This window comes from Onychostoma macrolepis, chromosome 10 (genome assembly GCF_012432095.1).
Source record: "Onychostoma macrolepis isolate SWU-2019 chromosome 10, ASM1243209v1, whole genome shotgun sequence".
Lineage (NCBI taxonomy): Eukaryota > Metazoa > Chordata > Actinopteri > Cypriniformes > Cyprinidae > Onychostoma > Onychostoma macrolepis.
Window position 1 is genome coordinate 11,950,947 of NC_081164.1, and position 16,034 is coordinate 11,966,980.

Sequence of the window (16,034 nt, forward strand, 5' to 3'; positions counted from 1 at the left end):
GCTTTAAGAGTTCTAGCAGTTTCCCTACAAATTAAATAGCTTGGTGGTTAAATGCTTTTTAATGACGGTTAAATGGTGGCTTGTTTGTTTTAAGCTTTAGCTAACAAACAAAAATAAATCTTGTAACTCTCTTAAATCTTAAGTTGCCATTTATTAAGTCTCTTATCTTTTTGTAGTTGCGATGAAAGCCATGAACAAAGTGGCCAGTCACATAAATGAAATGCAGAAGATTCACGAGGAGTATGGAGCAGTGTTTGACCAACTCATCAGCGAGCAGAGCTCTGACAAGAAAGAGGTACAGTTCCACTAGTCTCTCTTAGGTCTTTGTAACTCTGAAATTCGCATTTCTTGATACTTCTTGCAACAAATATTGTAGTACCGCCACCAAATGTCATGATGTGTGCACTGATGTCATCTAACATCTAAAAAAAAGTGAATAGATTGTGTTTTACAACATTGTGTACTCTTATCCCAGGTTGCAGATCTGTCAATGGGTGACCTCTTGTTGCATGACACACTGGTCTGGATCAACCCACCCTCTTCTCTCATGAAGGGGAAGAGGGACCCAGAGCTGGCTGCGTTCGGTGAGTGTTTGTAAAATGTTTCTTCCCGAAATAGAATCCTGTTTTCTTATTCATTAGTCTGTTCTCTACAGTAATGGTTCCCTGCATCAGTAAAGGCCAGCTGTATCTTTGGGCACAATGGCATTAGAGGAGCCACCTTGTCCTTGGCTCTTAAGGCATTAAAGTTGCATTTATACACGAGGCTTTTTTTCCCCTCGGCTAAGACATTTTCGAAGAAGAAACTCTTCAGATGGTTTAAAAAATGGGTCAGTTTGCCATTGAAGTTGGCAGTATTTCACCGGGTCACGTTTTTACTCCAACTCTTCTAAAAAGAGCCCCAAGCATCTCTATTGTGAATGTTTAGTGTTGTATGGTTTTGTGTCTTAATTTTTTTTCATTTTTTTTCCCCCCTCAGTTTTCAGAACGGCAGTTGTTTTTGTGTATAAGGACTGCTCCAAGCACAAGAAAAAAATCGTAAGTGCTTTTTCCCTTTCTTCATTATTCATTAATAGAGATCTGACATTGGCTTTAAGTGCTTGCAGACTAGCGCTTTTTAAGAGGTGTAGTTTTTGGGTTTTATTAAAGGGCACATTGTCAAGTGTGAAGCGAGGATGCCCTTCTCTTGTACTGGATTCATTTCTGTTGTCTCTTCGGCTTATTTCACGTGGCCAGCAAAACTCTGTGACCATTGACTCCGAGACCTTTCACTTGTTTGTGATTATTATAAAACTATAATGTGATGTGCTCTTGACATCACTTCCCTAACTTCCTGTTTTCTGTGTTCAGGTGGTTGATGCCATTTTAAAGATTAATTGTGTTCTTAATTCTCACAAACCAATTTTTGCTGTAATTTTGTCTCTAGGGTGGATCTCACAGAGCATCAATCCTTGATGAGAGAGACCCTTTTCGTTTTAGACACATGATCTCTACAGACACTCTCCAAGTTCGCAACCTCCCTAGTAAGTGTCGGCCTACTAGTTTCATTCTTTTCTTACAGACCTATTGAGATGTGTGGTATATATGAACTTCATGCTTTAGATTCACTTTGATAATGCGAGTAATGCATTTTACATCCCATGTGCCCTGATGACACTTGATGAGCATAGTTAAGTTTGCTTTGGCTCAGCTGGCTCAGGCCAGAATGTTGATATTCCCTATTGATGTTTGGGGGTCAAAAGGTCATCCTACATGAACTTATAGTCTGCACTTTGGTTCATTGTCCCATGGTCTGTGTCTTCCATGAGGTTCATTAACCCTGTGCTGATCTGGGAGGTTTTGTACTTTACAGGGTTTCCCACGGTCCTTTTACCAGCATACTGTTAACCTGGCGTTTCTTTCATTTCAGATTCAGAGGGGTCTGCAATGTGTGAGATCGTTCACATGAGGTCAGAATCAGAAGGGAGACCCGAGAGGACCTTCCACATCTGCTGCAGGTAAGATGAGGTCCAGAACATCACACAAACTTTTCTTTCACAATTCTTTCATAATTCTCAAACTACTTTGCATGAAATCCCTTATGAAAATGAACCACAGTTGTATTATAGTTATTATAGTAAAAGTGTAGTAACCATGTTTTTTTGGTGTATTGATTACCATTTGTATAACCACAGTTTTACTGCAAATGCCATGGTTAAACTATGGTTAGTGTAGCAAAACCATGGTTAATGTGTGGCTACCATGGTTTAACTATAGTAACATACTGGTTGCACTTTATTTTACAGTACATGTACTTACAGTGTACCTACCTAAGAAAGTACTGGTAAGATAAGTACATGGGGTAGGGTTAGGTTCAGAGTTAGTACCTAGTTATTGTAATTACTATAAGTGCATAGTATGTACATGACTAAAATAAAGTGCTACCAACATAGTTGTAGTAAAACCATGGTTCATTTGTACAGGTGTTTTGTTTGAAAGGTGTCTTATCCTTCTTAATAATACTGGCTGGCAAAACCGACATGCTAATCTACCATTTAAGCTTATTCTTCTGCTGCTTCTGAGATCAAATTTCTAACAGTAACTTGTCCTAGAGTTTTTAAGAAACATGCTAGAAACATGTTAACATTATTAAAATGTGTTAGCAAAATTCTTAAAGATGCAATTAATGTTGAAACGTGTTAAAACATGCTAACAATACTGAAAAACATGTTAGCAATGTTAGCCGTATACTAAATGTTAGCAACATGTTCAGTCATGCTATTGCTGGCTTTTTTGCTATCTATATAACCAAACTTTTTTTTTATTTTTTTTTCTCTCCAAGTTTGCCATTTTGTCCTGATGAACTTCTCTAGTCGATATAATGCAGTTGCATTAATATATTTAAGTTTGGCTTAAGGGTACAAATACTGTATTGCAATTCTGTTCCTCACTAAAATATTTGAATTATTTAATTTTTTTTTTTTGTGTGTATATAAAAATATTATTGAATTCTTTTTTTAATTTTTTTAATATTTTTAGCTCTCCAGAGAGTAAAAAAGACTTCCTGAAGACTGTTCATTCTGTCCTGAGGGACAAACAACGCCGTCAGTTAATGAAGACTGAGAGTTTGCCTCCAAATCAGCAGTATATTCCCTTCGGAGGGAAGCGGCTTTGTGCGCTAAAGGGTTCACGACCCACAATTAACAGAGCAGGTATGTTTGGGACATCTGATGCAAATTGAACATTGATTACTTTTTTCTGCAACACTCCCCTTCTCTCCGCTCCTCTCCCTATATCCCTGCTAACTCTCCCACTGTGTCACTTTCCATCTTACTCTCTTGTTAACATGATTAACACACCACAGTTTTGTTTCAGGCTTTAGGGTGAGCTGATAATCATGTAACAAATTGAAATCCTAGTGTCCACCAGCACGATATTTCTGCTTTCTTTCCTAAAGTAGAAAACTGAAGCTGATTTAAAGTATAGTTAGCATTCATGCTTGCTTCTCTTCTAGTTTCAGCTCCATCTCGAACCCTCGGCCGCCGGAAGCTGATCCGGAATCGTTTCACCATAGACACGAGTGTGGTTTTCGACGACGGCTCATCCCAGGAGCTCTCACCTATCTCCCCAACAGAGCCCCCGCTGTCTTCGCTCCAGAAACCCCAGCTGCCCATCCGAGACACAGATCGCTGGGTGGAGGATCAGTTCGACCTGCAGCACTACGAAAATCAGGACAACGTGAAGGAGACGGACATCCTCAGCGACGACGATGAGTACTGCCAATCCGTCCGGGGCCCTTCCTCTGAGCCGAGTCTGGAGGAGTCTTTAGAGGCCCTTTCAGTAGAAGGAGTCGAAGACAAAGGTCTCAACGGACTTTCGGACGACAAACCCCCGAAATCCCACGCCCCCCTGAAGCTGACCCTCCTGAGAAAGCAGTGCGCGGTGGAGGGTGTCACATCTGAGAGGGACTGTGAGGTTATTTGGGTTCGCAGGGACGATTTTAAAAACAGCTGCAACAGCGACATCTTCTGAGCGGAGAGGGAATGTGCGAGCTGTGACGTTTTATAGACTTGTGCGAGAGTAAGGCAGAAACCTACTGAGTCAAAGCCTTCACGGACACGATGCACTGACAATCCTACTGAAGAACTTGCACCATAGAAAAACTTCTTAATGTTTCAAGCCACTCCACCCAAATATCAATGCAGACTTCCTGCCATTCAAGTCCAGACATCACAAGATGCCAACTGTATAGCCAATGTATTTATAGAGGCTTCATACTGACAGACAGGCAGCTACATGTTCTTTCAGTTGATCTTTTTGTTTGAAACACAAGATCGTGGTCAATCTGTTCAGTTGTGGTTCATGTCCTCATTTTTATTCAGGGATTTGTGACTTAATGCTTCGTATAACCTCGCTAGTTTTTCATAATGGATACACGCAGGTGATTTTTGTCGAGCGTGGCAACATTCCCTGAAAATGTCATAACAGTTCGATTAGCTGTTTGATGCCATTCCTGTTACAAACCCAACAGTTCCTCGCTTGCTGTTTTTGTTCATAGGTCACCAGCAACCCAGTATTAACAGAACAAACGTGCACACACAGAGAAATAATGTTCTACTCGAATATAGTATAAAGAACTGCAATAATGTAATTTTGTTTATTTGTTAGGAAATCAAACTACCCCATAATCCTCACTCAGTGGGCTTGTGTGCTTGCGAAAAGACTTTTAGGTGCATAAATAAGGTATTTTAATTCAAAGCACCCCTACAAAGTGAAAAATGTAGCAGATTTGTCTGGTTCATGCTGAATTTGCCTCGGTGAGAATGATTTTTGAAGAGTTTTTTGGTATTTTGTACAATGGTAAAGATTAAGACGCACATGTTACACCCTGCACGTGTATTTTAAAAATAAGAGATGCCCTTCCACGTGAAAAACAATCACTGCACCTTCAGCCATGGATCCTTTTTAGTGGAACTGACTGTATTTAAGACGAAAGTGTCAAAACTCCTTGCTTCTACCCTCTGCCTTTTTGAGACTGTGTATGTTCATACTGTGGAAATAATTATTAACCTAAAATAAATTTTCCTAATTTATATTTGCAGTTTTATCCAAATAACTTTGTACGTGGTCTGTTCTTTGTCAACGCGGCACCTGTTTGCTGTGTTTTAAATAAAGTTTGGTGTGATTTTTAAACTGTGACTTGTCTTATTAAAAATAAATTCAGCAGATTATGCCTGTGTCCCAATGTGCATACCATCCATCCAAAATTCTATGTAATTTTCGATACTATTTAGGGCAGATAGGGTGGATAGTATGCACATTGGGACGCAGGGATAATAATCTCACTCAGATTTTGATACCACACTGGAAGGTTTATGAAAATGCCCTTGTCATATAATGTACAAACACAAGGTGGCAGTGAAGCGCTGCACCAACTACCTGACGACGAACTGACGCTTATTTTCCTCATAAAATACATCAGTAATGACTGTCGAACACAAAACAGAATGTGGACAATATCTTTTTCTGCATTTTCCACCCGCAGAAATGTACAAATGAGTCGTATTTAATGGGCACTGAGCCAGCATTTCCTCCTCTCCTCTGCTGTGGGTTGTTTTTGTCCTTGTATGTGTTCAAAGTAATTGCCATTTGTAGTTCCTGCTCTTCATATATGGTTATATCAAGAACAGTTTGAATCATCAGATGTTCTTTTTGTTGCATAAAATTAAGTTTTTCCACATTTTCTTAGGCTAGTTTCTGAAATGCAAATTTCAGGGATCCAATTGGTATTCTTATATCTACATATACTAATATTTAAATGAATAATTTATATAAATATATATAAAACAATTCTCAGCATTATAGACGTGTACTATATATTTTGAACAATTTTTTAAAAGTTCATATAGATCCTTAAGGCAGCAGTTTAAAAATGAAGTGCACCAGAACATAATTTTCTGCTCTGCTGTCGAAAAACCAATTTTGATTTAGAAAATGAAACACCATTTACAGTGTTTACAGTAAATACAACACTCATAACCAGTTCTCTGCCATTGAATGAAAAATAAATAGGATGTTCAGTTTGCTAAATAGCACATCACGTTTCTATTTCAGGTAGCTGTCAGACCATGAGAGCCTGAGGGAAGAACAATGTTATCAAAATGACAAACTAAGGGACAGTTGTCCCACATCAAATCAGTCCTGCTCTGATTCTATGCAGTGTCTTGGAGAAATATTATCCACTGTCAAGTAAGTACAGTGAGTTTTAATGACATTTAATAAGCTGATCTATTGAATGCACTGGAATTGCATTGTTTTGACTCGGTAGTTGGATTTCCTGATCCTTGAACTGCTTTATTATGGATTGCAAAATGATTTGTTATGGTCAATCTGCTTTATGGATTGTGATTTTTTTCACCTCTTAAAACATTTTTATTCTTTCCGCACACTTCTGCCTGCTGACTAGTCAATTTTAATAAATAATAAATCATAAATATGTCAATAAATGCACTCGGGGAAGATGTGACCATGCATTATTTGAAATGTTCCAGGATTGAAACTGAAATTCTTCTTCTCTCCTACCAGCCACAGTTGATCATCAATATTAGCTTTGCCACTTGCAGACACCATCAACAGAGATTTGAAAAAGAAAAAGAGAAGAAGAAATCATGGATGAGTTGCTGAATCAAACTAATGAAACATTCATCAGACTGAGGAGAGGAAGAATCCTATGTGTTGATATAGTAGCTATGATTTGTGCTTTTTTCGGCTTTCTCTGTGTAGCCGTGATCACAGGGTTACCGAGGTGGAAACTCTGAATCATGGACTGAATATGAAGGACTTTGGACTAAATGTTCTTTTATCCATGATGCCAGTTCATTAACATGCAAAGCCTATTTAGATCCAGCCCTGTAGTCAGCTCGTTACTTCGTAGCTCTCTTTGGTTCTGGCTGCGGCTGCATGGATCAGTTCTCTCATGAGCATTCAGTGCACCCATCCCGACAGTGCCAGGCGCTGCCTGATTGGAGCAGCCTGTTTGCACCTGCTCGCTTCACTGACTACTCTCATCCCTGTGTCCTGGACGGCACTCAGCATCCTCCATGCCGATCGTGGTCTGAGCACCATTCGGTTCCACATGGGGGTGGCTCTATTTGTAGGCTGGCTGGCCTCGTGTTTTCTATGCACAGCCGGGTTGTTGCAGTGTTGTTCTGGGCCCCTCGTCAGGGCAGGAGAAGAAACCAGCATCGCTGAGTCCTCCAGCCATAGTGACATTAGTTTGGACACACTGTTCAGCTCATCCAGCCTAGACTCTCATGCAAATGCATGCATTAGTGAATTGTAAAAAAATGGTTAAGTTGGTAACAGTAGTCTTTTTTCAATTTACTTATAAATAAGGAAAATAAAAACTGAAGGGATATTTCAATGGGGATGATTTTGTATCATATTAAGGTGTTTAATTTAGTCAAATAAATACCATTTTAGTTTTTTATCTCCTGCTTCTTCCTTTGCTTTTATAAGATTTGTCCAACAGGTGGCGTTGTGTGCCACCATTTGGCAAAAAGCAAGCTTTTTAATTCACTGTGGCGTTCGTAGCTAAATTGAATCGGTTCTTTCCCATAAACAAGACCATATTCAACCGAGTCATCACTTAAAAGAGTTACAAGAATTATTATGTTTGATTTTTGATAAATGCTGCTTTCACTTATTTTAATAATAATAATAAATACTAAAAGGCTATGAGTTACATATTAACAATCTTTTTTTTGCTAAACAAAGTTATCATTTGCATCCAAGTGATCTAGCCTGCAACGCTTTGCGAATCATTTCGACCGAATCAATCAAAAGAATCGGTTCAAAAGAACATGTCGTGCGAATATCATCACTATTTCTGTGGACTGTTCCGTGCACGCATATATTTTGAACATGAACTAATTATGAGCAATTACCTAACTTCCTATGACAGGATTCAGCTCAGTTTGCCTAAAACGGATTGTGACATGTCACTAAATAGCTAGTTTGAAAAAGAAAAATAGAAATAGAAACTAGAATACTAAACAAAATTTAAGACCCTGTAAACTTATTTTCAATCTGTGTGAACTTAAAAATGAAGATAACGTCTTGAAGAAAGCCAAACGTTTAGCAGATTTTGTTTTAATCCTGCGTCTGGATCATGAGTCGGTCAGTGGCGCGCGCTCTTTACTATCCTCGCAGTGCGCGTGCGGAGTGCTACAAGTATTTGAAGCGATGAACAAAGGATATCAGCACAAAATCCTACCTGAAATATCTTGAAGAGTGCGTTACATCGTGGATTTTCGGGGAAAGGATGATAACGTGTTGTTTTTGAGGCAATAACCGGCTTTTTCGAGGAGCTGTTTCCATTGCGCGCGATGGGAGGTGAATGGAAGTTGATGAGCGCGCGCTATGGTTCCTTAAATCCAGTTTTATGACATGAAGTTTATTATTTTTTACCTCTTTTGATTACAGAGCCATGGAGAAGCGCAGAAGACTGTTATTTTTCCTTTTTTACTTGATGTCAAAGTTTTACATTAGTGACCAGCAGGTCATACGAATTGGTAAGTGATTGTTTATCATGAAACGTTCTTTGTCTGCAGTTATTGTTAATTCATAAACTTTCAGTGTTTGCTCAGCATCGATTGTCTTTGTTGTCACGTCACTGCTTGAAGTGTTATTGCTTGTTTAAAAATAGACCATCTATCTGATGTTTTTATGACCTCTCCTAAATGCATTGCGTTTATTTGTCGTATCTGCATATCCATGTAGAATATGGTCTAAATGTTCACTTAAATTCAGCATTGTCATTGATTTAGCTACTATAATAATCTGTTGTGTTACAGAAGTCTAACTAAGGGCTAAAACTTGCTCAAAATGGGATAACATCATTAACAAAGAATATCAGTCACTCGTACTGTTTGTAATGGTTTGACCTTTCTTTACATAAGAAGTGTAGTTGGCAGGTCATCTTGAAAGTAAACAAACCATAAATGCATTCCTCATTTAATATTAAACCATCAGAATCATCATTATCATCACCGAAATGAGATTTGAGAGATTTGATCACTGGCTCTCCTCTGTGTGTTATTGAGATAAAGCGTCCTGTAGTCACATAGAGGACAGTAGGGTCTGATGATTGCTGCTGTCTGACTTTGCCATCACGGTAAATCCCTAAAGCAGTTTTAACAACCTACATTAATCCTCTTTCCTACCCAAGACTGATTTGATGTTGGTCTCCAAATTATGGGACTTCAGTTGAAACAGAAAGCTTGGCAACTGCTTCTGTGGGATGGATTGTGAAATACTAATAGTATAAATAATAGTTTATATGGGTATGCATTACCCATCCATAAATAAACTAGACATTGAAATGATCTACATTTAAGTTTACTGTCTAGATCTATTCTGTGGGTCATTTTTCCTAGGACTTGTGTATTGAGCAGAATGAAAGAGTAGCCTACTTTAGCCCCAGATGTAACCTGACTGCCCTATTGATTCCACAGGTATTTTATCAGTTCTCTCCCTGAGGGGACTTGTTTCACCCACACCATGTTTGAATCCTCTTTATCGGAGACATTTGTCAAAGTTTATCAGATATGGCTGGTTTACAGATGTTCTGTCATCTTGAACACACAGTGATCTGTCTTTAAGATGGATGTGCGTTGGAGCAACGAATCGTTTTATTAGATAAACTCACACCCTTACACATACACATGGATTTGGTAGGACATTGTGTATCAGGCTGGAGGTACAGGAGACTGTCCCTATGTGCTCTTAGGTGCACCCAGCTGCCATCTGTCATCTGAATGTTATGATTGGCATCTAAAGCGTAAGTCGCTGGAGACATGGAGTGATGGTGGGCTCAGTTTGCATAATAGTGAGCCGTATAATGGATACACTGACATTCCTCGGCTTTTCACAAATGTTCAAGTCAACATTGCTTGACAGGGTACAGCTAGTGTTTCTTTTTCACAGATTATGGGCAATGTGTGAACTAAAAATAGATGTTGAATGATACAGAACAAAACCAGATTTGCAAGGTTTGCTTTTTAAAATTATTCATTTTAATTTTCAATGACTCTAAATTAATTGTATAGACCATTTTGAGGGATGTAAACAACAATCTGAAACAATGGTCCAGATGCATTTCTGGTTTTATACTTTAAATTTCCATAACTTCTGATAATTCAAAAAGGTCCACATTTATAAAAATATATTATGACAGACGTTTTAACGTTTGCTACAACTGAAGCCCCTCCTGTTACTGTTTTAAAATAGTTTGAGCAGGTTTGTCCCAAGGCACCCACCACTTTGAGATCACATGACCAGCTGAATACTACTTGCTTTAAGTGTGTTCGACTTCGGCTGTGGCTGGATGTAACCGATTAGTTAGATTTGCCATTTGCAGTTGAAGGAGGAGTTGAAAACTGAAACATCAAGTCGGATACTTTCTGCATTGGATTTTTGCATACTTTATCACAGATGAAGTGGATTAGTGGAATATTACATTTTTAAAAATATGATAACTTTATCTAATAACTTTATGAAAATCCGATATGACAGTATCTCCATATCAGAGATGTAATAGGAGTTGTTTTTATTGGTCCGTCGCGTGGCACTGGCAGCCACCATTTTGAGATCTCATGACCAGTTGAATACTATTTGCTTTATCTAGGTAACCCGTACATTTTGGTAAATGAATACATTTTTCATCATTTAAAAATTTTATCTAAGAAATGAATATTGCATTTTGAAAAATGTAGAACTTTATTTAAAAAGAAATCCTTATATACACTCTAAACAAAAGTGGTTCATTCATTGGCTTGTAATAATATAGGGAAACCACCTTTATAGGTGCTACACAACACTTTTGTCAAATGGTGCAATGTAGAACCATAAGAGGACCCCACTCTTATATGTTTGCTATGAATGGGAATTTACTACAATAGCAAAAACTGTTCTGAATCACGTTTATGCTTTTCTGAGGTCAGAAAGTCCCGAGAGTTAGAGAAACTTTGCAGAACTATATGTGACCCTGGACCACAAAACCAGTCATAAGGGTCAATTTTTATACATCATCTTCAAGATTTAAACATCATAAAAGCTGATTAAATAAGCTTCCCAATAATGTATGGTTTGTTAGGATCCGACAATATTTAGCCAAGATACAACTATTTGGAAATCTGGAGTCTGAGGGTGCAAAAAAAAAAAAAAAATATTGACAAAATCACCTCTAAAGTTGTCCAAATTAAGTTCTTAGCAATGCATTGCATACTAATCAAAAATTAAGTTTTGATATATTTACGGTAGGAAATTTTTAAATATCTTCATGGAACATGATCTTTACTTAATATCCTAATGATTTTTGGCAGAAACGAAAAATCGATAATTTTGAACCATACAATGTATTGTTGGCTATTGCTACAAATATACCCCAGTGACTTATGACTGGTTTTGTGGTCCAGGGTCACATATAAGCTAGGGGCTTAAAAGGATAGTTCACCCAAAACTGAAAATTCTGTCATTAATTACTCACCCTTATGTTGTTACAAACCCGTAAGACCTTCGTTCATCTTTGGAACACAAATTAAGATATTTTTGTTGAAATCCAAGAGCTTTGTGATCCTCCACAGACAACAACGCAACTGACACGTTCAAGGTCCAGAAAGGTAAGGACATCATTAAAATAGTCCATGTGACATCAGTGGTTCAGCCGTAGTTTTATAAGCTATGAGAATACTTTTTGTAAAATTTGTATAATTTGTCTTAATCTAAAATCCTTATTTGTGTTCTGAAGAAGAACAAAGGTCTTATGGGTTTGGAATGACATGAGGGTGAGTAATTATTAATGACAGAATTTTCATTTTTGGGTGAACTAACCCTATGGGTTCTTTTATATGGCAGTGGTCCTATATTAACCACTCCAAAGAACTACTGAAGAACAATTTTTGTGTGTGTGCAGTGACCTAATAAAAGCATTCGAGAATGGTAACCGCAATTTTTTTGAGGACACATGACAAGCTGAATACTATTTGCTTTATCTACAGTATCTAATCCCTATATTATCAGATACTTTCAAATACTAAATAAATTATAGCTCTATACATAGCTTTAATTAATTATCACATTTCTACAACGGCACAGTAACTGTAAACTGTGTTTACGTGATGCCAGTGAGTCCAAGACAATGCCAATGCAAGTGGTTCGATACAGTCATCTAAAAGTTTCAGCATGAAGGAAAAAAACTAAATTTGTTCACTCGTCTACCCCGAAAATGAAATCATAAATGTGTCCTATATAGGATGTCTGCTGATGCCATTTATCATCCCACTGGTTACTAGCACAGATTTTGTGACCGTATGGCAGCAATTTTGTTAGTGTCAGGCTTTGGTCCAACTGTGTCGGGCAGAACCATTACCGCATGCGTTCTTGTTTAAGATCTCTATAAATCTTATAATTATTGTCCAACTCTGCACAAATTACTGTTTTTAAAATCATAGAGAATATTTTGTGAATATAGAGCTGCATCAGCTCATTCCAGAGAGTGGTTTAAAATAATCTCTGGGCTCTGGAAGTATCACAGTGTTGACTGAGGGAATGTGCAGTGCTGGTGGAAGTATTTCACAGGCTATGGGGGGAAATTAATCCTTTTAGATGTGGATCCATGTGGCCTCAGATGTATGTTCAGCACTGTGAAATGACACTGCTCTTTGACCGTCAGCAGAATTTCCCTAAAAGTCTGTACAGCTGTGTTGAATTAGGAACCTGGTTTCCAAAGTCGCATCTTTTTGAACACTTTAAGAAGTATTTGTCAAATAATTAACGACTAATGTGGGTTGCAAACATTTGCATCAGAACATACTCACTTTTATTGAGCCTCTAATAGATTGAGCTTGAAATAACAATAAACGAATTTGAGCATTTAGAATGAGCTCCATGAGAAAATCAAAGGGTTCGATCACAGTGGCGGAGAGAATGGAGAATAGCTAATGTCTCTGGCTCTTTCTCTCGAGAGCATTGGTATGCATGCTGACTCCTTATCCCTTTGTGTTTTCTTGTGTTTGTCAGAAGGGATGTGTTTGAACAAGATTTCATGAATTTGAATGAGAAAGAAGGTTTTTTTCTTTGATGATGCATTTGGCCTGTGTGTTTGCAGAAATCATTGTGATGTCTTTATGAGGAGTGTGTGGAATACATCATAGACAGTGACAGAAATGTTGAAAAGAAGAACAGAGAGAAAGAGAAAGACTGTGTCTGAGATGACCTTTGTATTCAGCAGTCACTTGTGTGCAGGTTTGTGTATGTGTTTGTATGTGTGCATGCGTGCATTTGTTGTTGTGGGCATTTGTGTATTAGAAAGGTTCCAGACTAATGACCTTGATTAATCAAGAACTGCGTACATTGCATTTATTCATTTGTCAGATGCTTTTATCCAAAGCGACATTTTAATCATTTCATCATTAGAGCCGCAATATTTGTAGCAAAGTACTGAACTTTGAAAGTAATTTGACAGAAAATATTATATAAATTGAACAGATTTTAAAAAGTTTTAACTGATATTTTTTGAGAAACATATTATTTACATTTTTTCTATTAAAGTTAATGTACAAATGTGATTTTTAACATGAAAGGAAATGGATATTATCCATATTTTTCAATCTGGTAAATAAAACAGATTATTGGAGTTTGTTTTACAAGAAAATTCTATTTCAGTATTTTGAAAGTGAAATGTTTCATTCAATACGTTAATTGCCATTCTTTGTAATTATACAGTGGGTACGGAAAGTATTCAGACCCCCTTCACTGCCATTCTTCTTTGCAAATCCTCTCAAGCTCGGTCAGGTTGGATGGGGACCATCAGTGGACAGCCATTATCAGGTCTCTCCAGAGATGTTCAAAAGGGTTCAAGTCAGGGCTCTGGCTGGGCCACTCTAGGACATTCACAGAGTTGTCCCTAAGCCATTCCTGTGTTGCCTTGGCTGTGTTGTGTTTAGAGTCGTTGTCATGTTGGAAGTTGAACCTTCGGCCCAGGTTCTGAATACTCTGGACTGGGTTTTCATTAAGGCTATCTCTATATTTTGGTGCACTGAGCTTCTCTTCTACTCTGACGAGTCCCTCAGTCCCTTCCTCTGAAAAACTCCCCCACAACATGAGGCTGCTACCAGCACACTTTACTTTTTGGATGCTGCTCTGCAGTTGATGAGCAGAGCTGGTTTCCTTCAAACATGATGCTTGGAATTGAGGTTGATCAGACCAGAGAATCTTGTTTCTCAGAGCCTGAGGGTCCTTTAGGTGCTGTTTTGCAAATTTCAAGTGTGTTTTCAAGTGTCTTCACTGAGGAGAGGATTGAGTCTGGTCACACCGCTATAAAGCCCAGATCGGTGGAGTGTTGCAGTGATGTTTGTCCTTCTGTAGGTTTCTCCCATCTGCATATATGATCATGGAGCTCAATTAGAGTGACCATCAGCTTCTTGGTCACCAGTCTAGACAAGGCCCTTCTCCATCAATTGATCAGTTTGGCTGGGCGATCAGCTCCTGGAAGAGTCCTGGTTTTGCTAAACTTCTTCCATTTGAGAATTATGGAAGCCACTGTGCTCTTGGGAACCTTCAATGCAGCAAAAAAAATTTCCAGATCTGTGCCTCAATACAATCCTGTCTCTGAGCTCTGCAGGCAGTTCCTTTGACCTCATGGCTTGGTTTTCTCTCTGATATGCATTGTCAGCTGTGAGTTCTTTTATAGAGAGGTGTGTGCCTTTCCAAATCATGTCCAATCAATTTATTTTACCACAGGTGGACTCCAATCAAGGTGTAGAAACATCTCAGCAGTGATCAAGAGAAATGGGAGGTACCTGAGCTAAATTTCAAGCGTTGTTGCAAAGGGTCTGAATACTTATGTAAATGTGATATTTCAGTTTTTTCTTTTTAATAAATTTACAGACATTTCTAAAATTATTTTTCACTCATTATGAGGTACGGAGTGTAGATTACTGAGAGGAAAAAAAAAAAAGAATTTAAACAATTGTAGTGGTAGGCTGCAACAACAAAATTGAAAAAAGTGAAGGGGGTCTGAATACTTTCCGTACCCACTGTATGTGAAATTTCCTAGCAATTTCTGTTTTAAAAAGTGTTTTAAAGTAAATCCTACAACTTTTTTTTTTTCAGTACATTTTATGTTATTGATTATATTGTAAATGATTCATCCATCCATGTAGAGGTGGGCGATATGACCAAAATCTTATATCATGATATGAGTAATTTTATTTCACCATAAGGATAGGCAAAAACAAAACAAAACTCAAGCTCACTGAAGACACATAAACAGTCAGCAATTAAATAAGAATACAAAACTAATTACAAGCAATAGGGCAGAAAACTACAGTAGAACAAATACAGGTAAATACGAAATTCTACACACACTGTATGAAGTAATCAAATGTATAAAACACTGTATATTCTTCATTGTGTAAATTAAATATTTAGGGGTTCAAGCACGTAGCGGTGAAACTTGATTGTAATTGTTAGAATGGCCAAGGATCAGCAATCTCCATGTAAAACTGATCGTGCAGACCAAACTTGGAGGGATGATAGTACTCACACGGCCTACAACATCACCAAGGCTCGCCCCAATTGGCCTGACGGGGCGCTACAGCGATCAAAAGTACGAAATCGCTCAGAACTCCTAAACTGCCAGCACTTTGGATTTTTTGAAAAACCTATTTTTGCAAGTTCCGATCGGAACCAAACCAGTGCAGAAAGATTCTCTGAAGAGTGAATATCAGTAATTATCAAAAGTTTAACTTTCGACTTGCCGTCGCAAATGGAAGCCAAATCATTCAAAAGGAGCAGGGCCACTTTTAGTAAAATGCCTATAACTCCTGAACGGAATGAGATATCTTCGCCAAACTCAGAACACTTGTGTAAGAGCTCAATTTGAGGTCACAAGAAAAAAATCGCAGAGCTTGGCCACTTGGTGGCGCTATAAGGTGGCGAAAACCTAAAAATGGCCATAACTGCGCAACCATTTGGCCTATAAACATGAAAATC

The 16,034-nt window shown here is 38.1% G+C and overlaps 2 protein-coding genes and 1 long non-coding RNA gene across 20 annotated transcripts in view; all 3 read left to right on the plus strand.

The window, feature by feature from the left end:
• tiam1a (TIAM Rac1 associated GEF 1a) overlaps nt 1-5,171 on the plus strand; it is a 75,640-nt gene extending 70,469 nt beyond the window's left edge. For all 7 annotated transcript variants that reach the window (XM_058788986.1, XM_058788988.1, XM_058788990.1 and 4 more), the window contains 7 exons: nt 177-295; nt 476-584; nt 979-1,037; nt 1,426-1,522; nt 1,909-1,996; nt 3,018-3,190; nt 3,493-5,171. In XM_058788986.1, the coding sequence (XP_058644969.1) occupies nt 177-295; nt 476-584; nt 979-1,037; nt 1,426-1,522; nt 1,909-1,996; nt 3,018-3,190; nt 3,493-4,010 (1,163 nt within the window). In that variant the 3' untranslated portion in view covers nt 4,011-5,171. The remainder of the gene's footprint in view (nt 1-176; nt 296-475; nt 585-978; nt 1,038-1,425; nt 1,523-1,908; nt 1,997-3,017; nt 3,191-3,492) is intronic.
• A 260-nt stretch (nt 5,172-5,431) lies between these two features.
• LOC131548059 (uncharacterized) lies at nt 5,432-7,400 on the plus strand. The gene is made up of 3 exons (XR_009273091.1): nt 5,432-5,584; nt 6,093-6,227; nt 6,564-7,400. It is a non-coding gene; the product is annotated as an uncharacterized LOC131548059 (long non-coding RNA).
• A 453-nt stretch (nt 7,401-7,853) lies between these two features.
• The window catches only part of grik1a (glutamate receptor, ionotropic, kainate 1a), a 56,797-nt gene continuing 48,616 nt past the window's right edge, over nt 7,854-16,034 (plus strand). For 3 of the 12 annotated variants that reach the window (XM_058789520.1, XM_058789524.1, XM_058789519.1), the window contains exon 1: nt 7,858-8,551. In XM_058789520.1, coding sequence (XP_058645503.1) covers nt 8,467-8,551 — 85 coding nt within the window. In that variant the 5' untranslated portion in view covers nt 7,858-8,466. Of the gene's footprint in view, nt 8,552-14,780; nt 14,836-16,034 lie in introns of all 12 variants that reach the window. The other 9 variants (XM_058789525.1, XM_058789526.1, XM_058789529.1 and 6 more) reach the window with 6 other exon arrangements.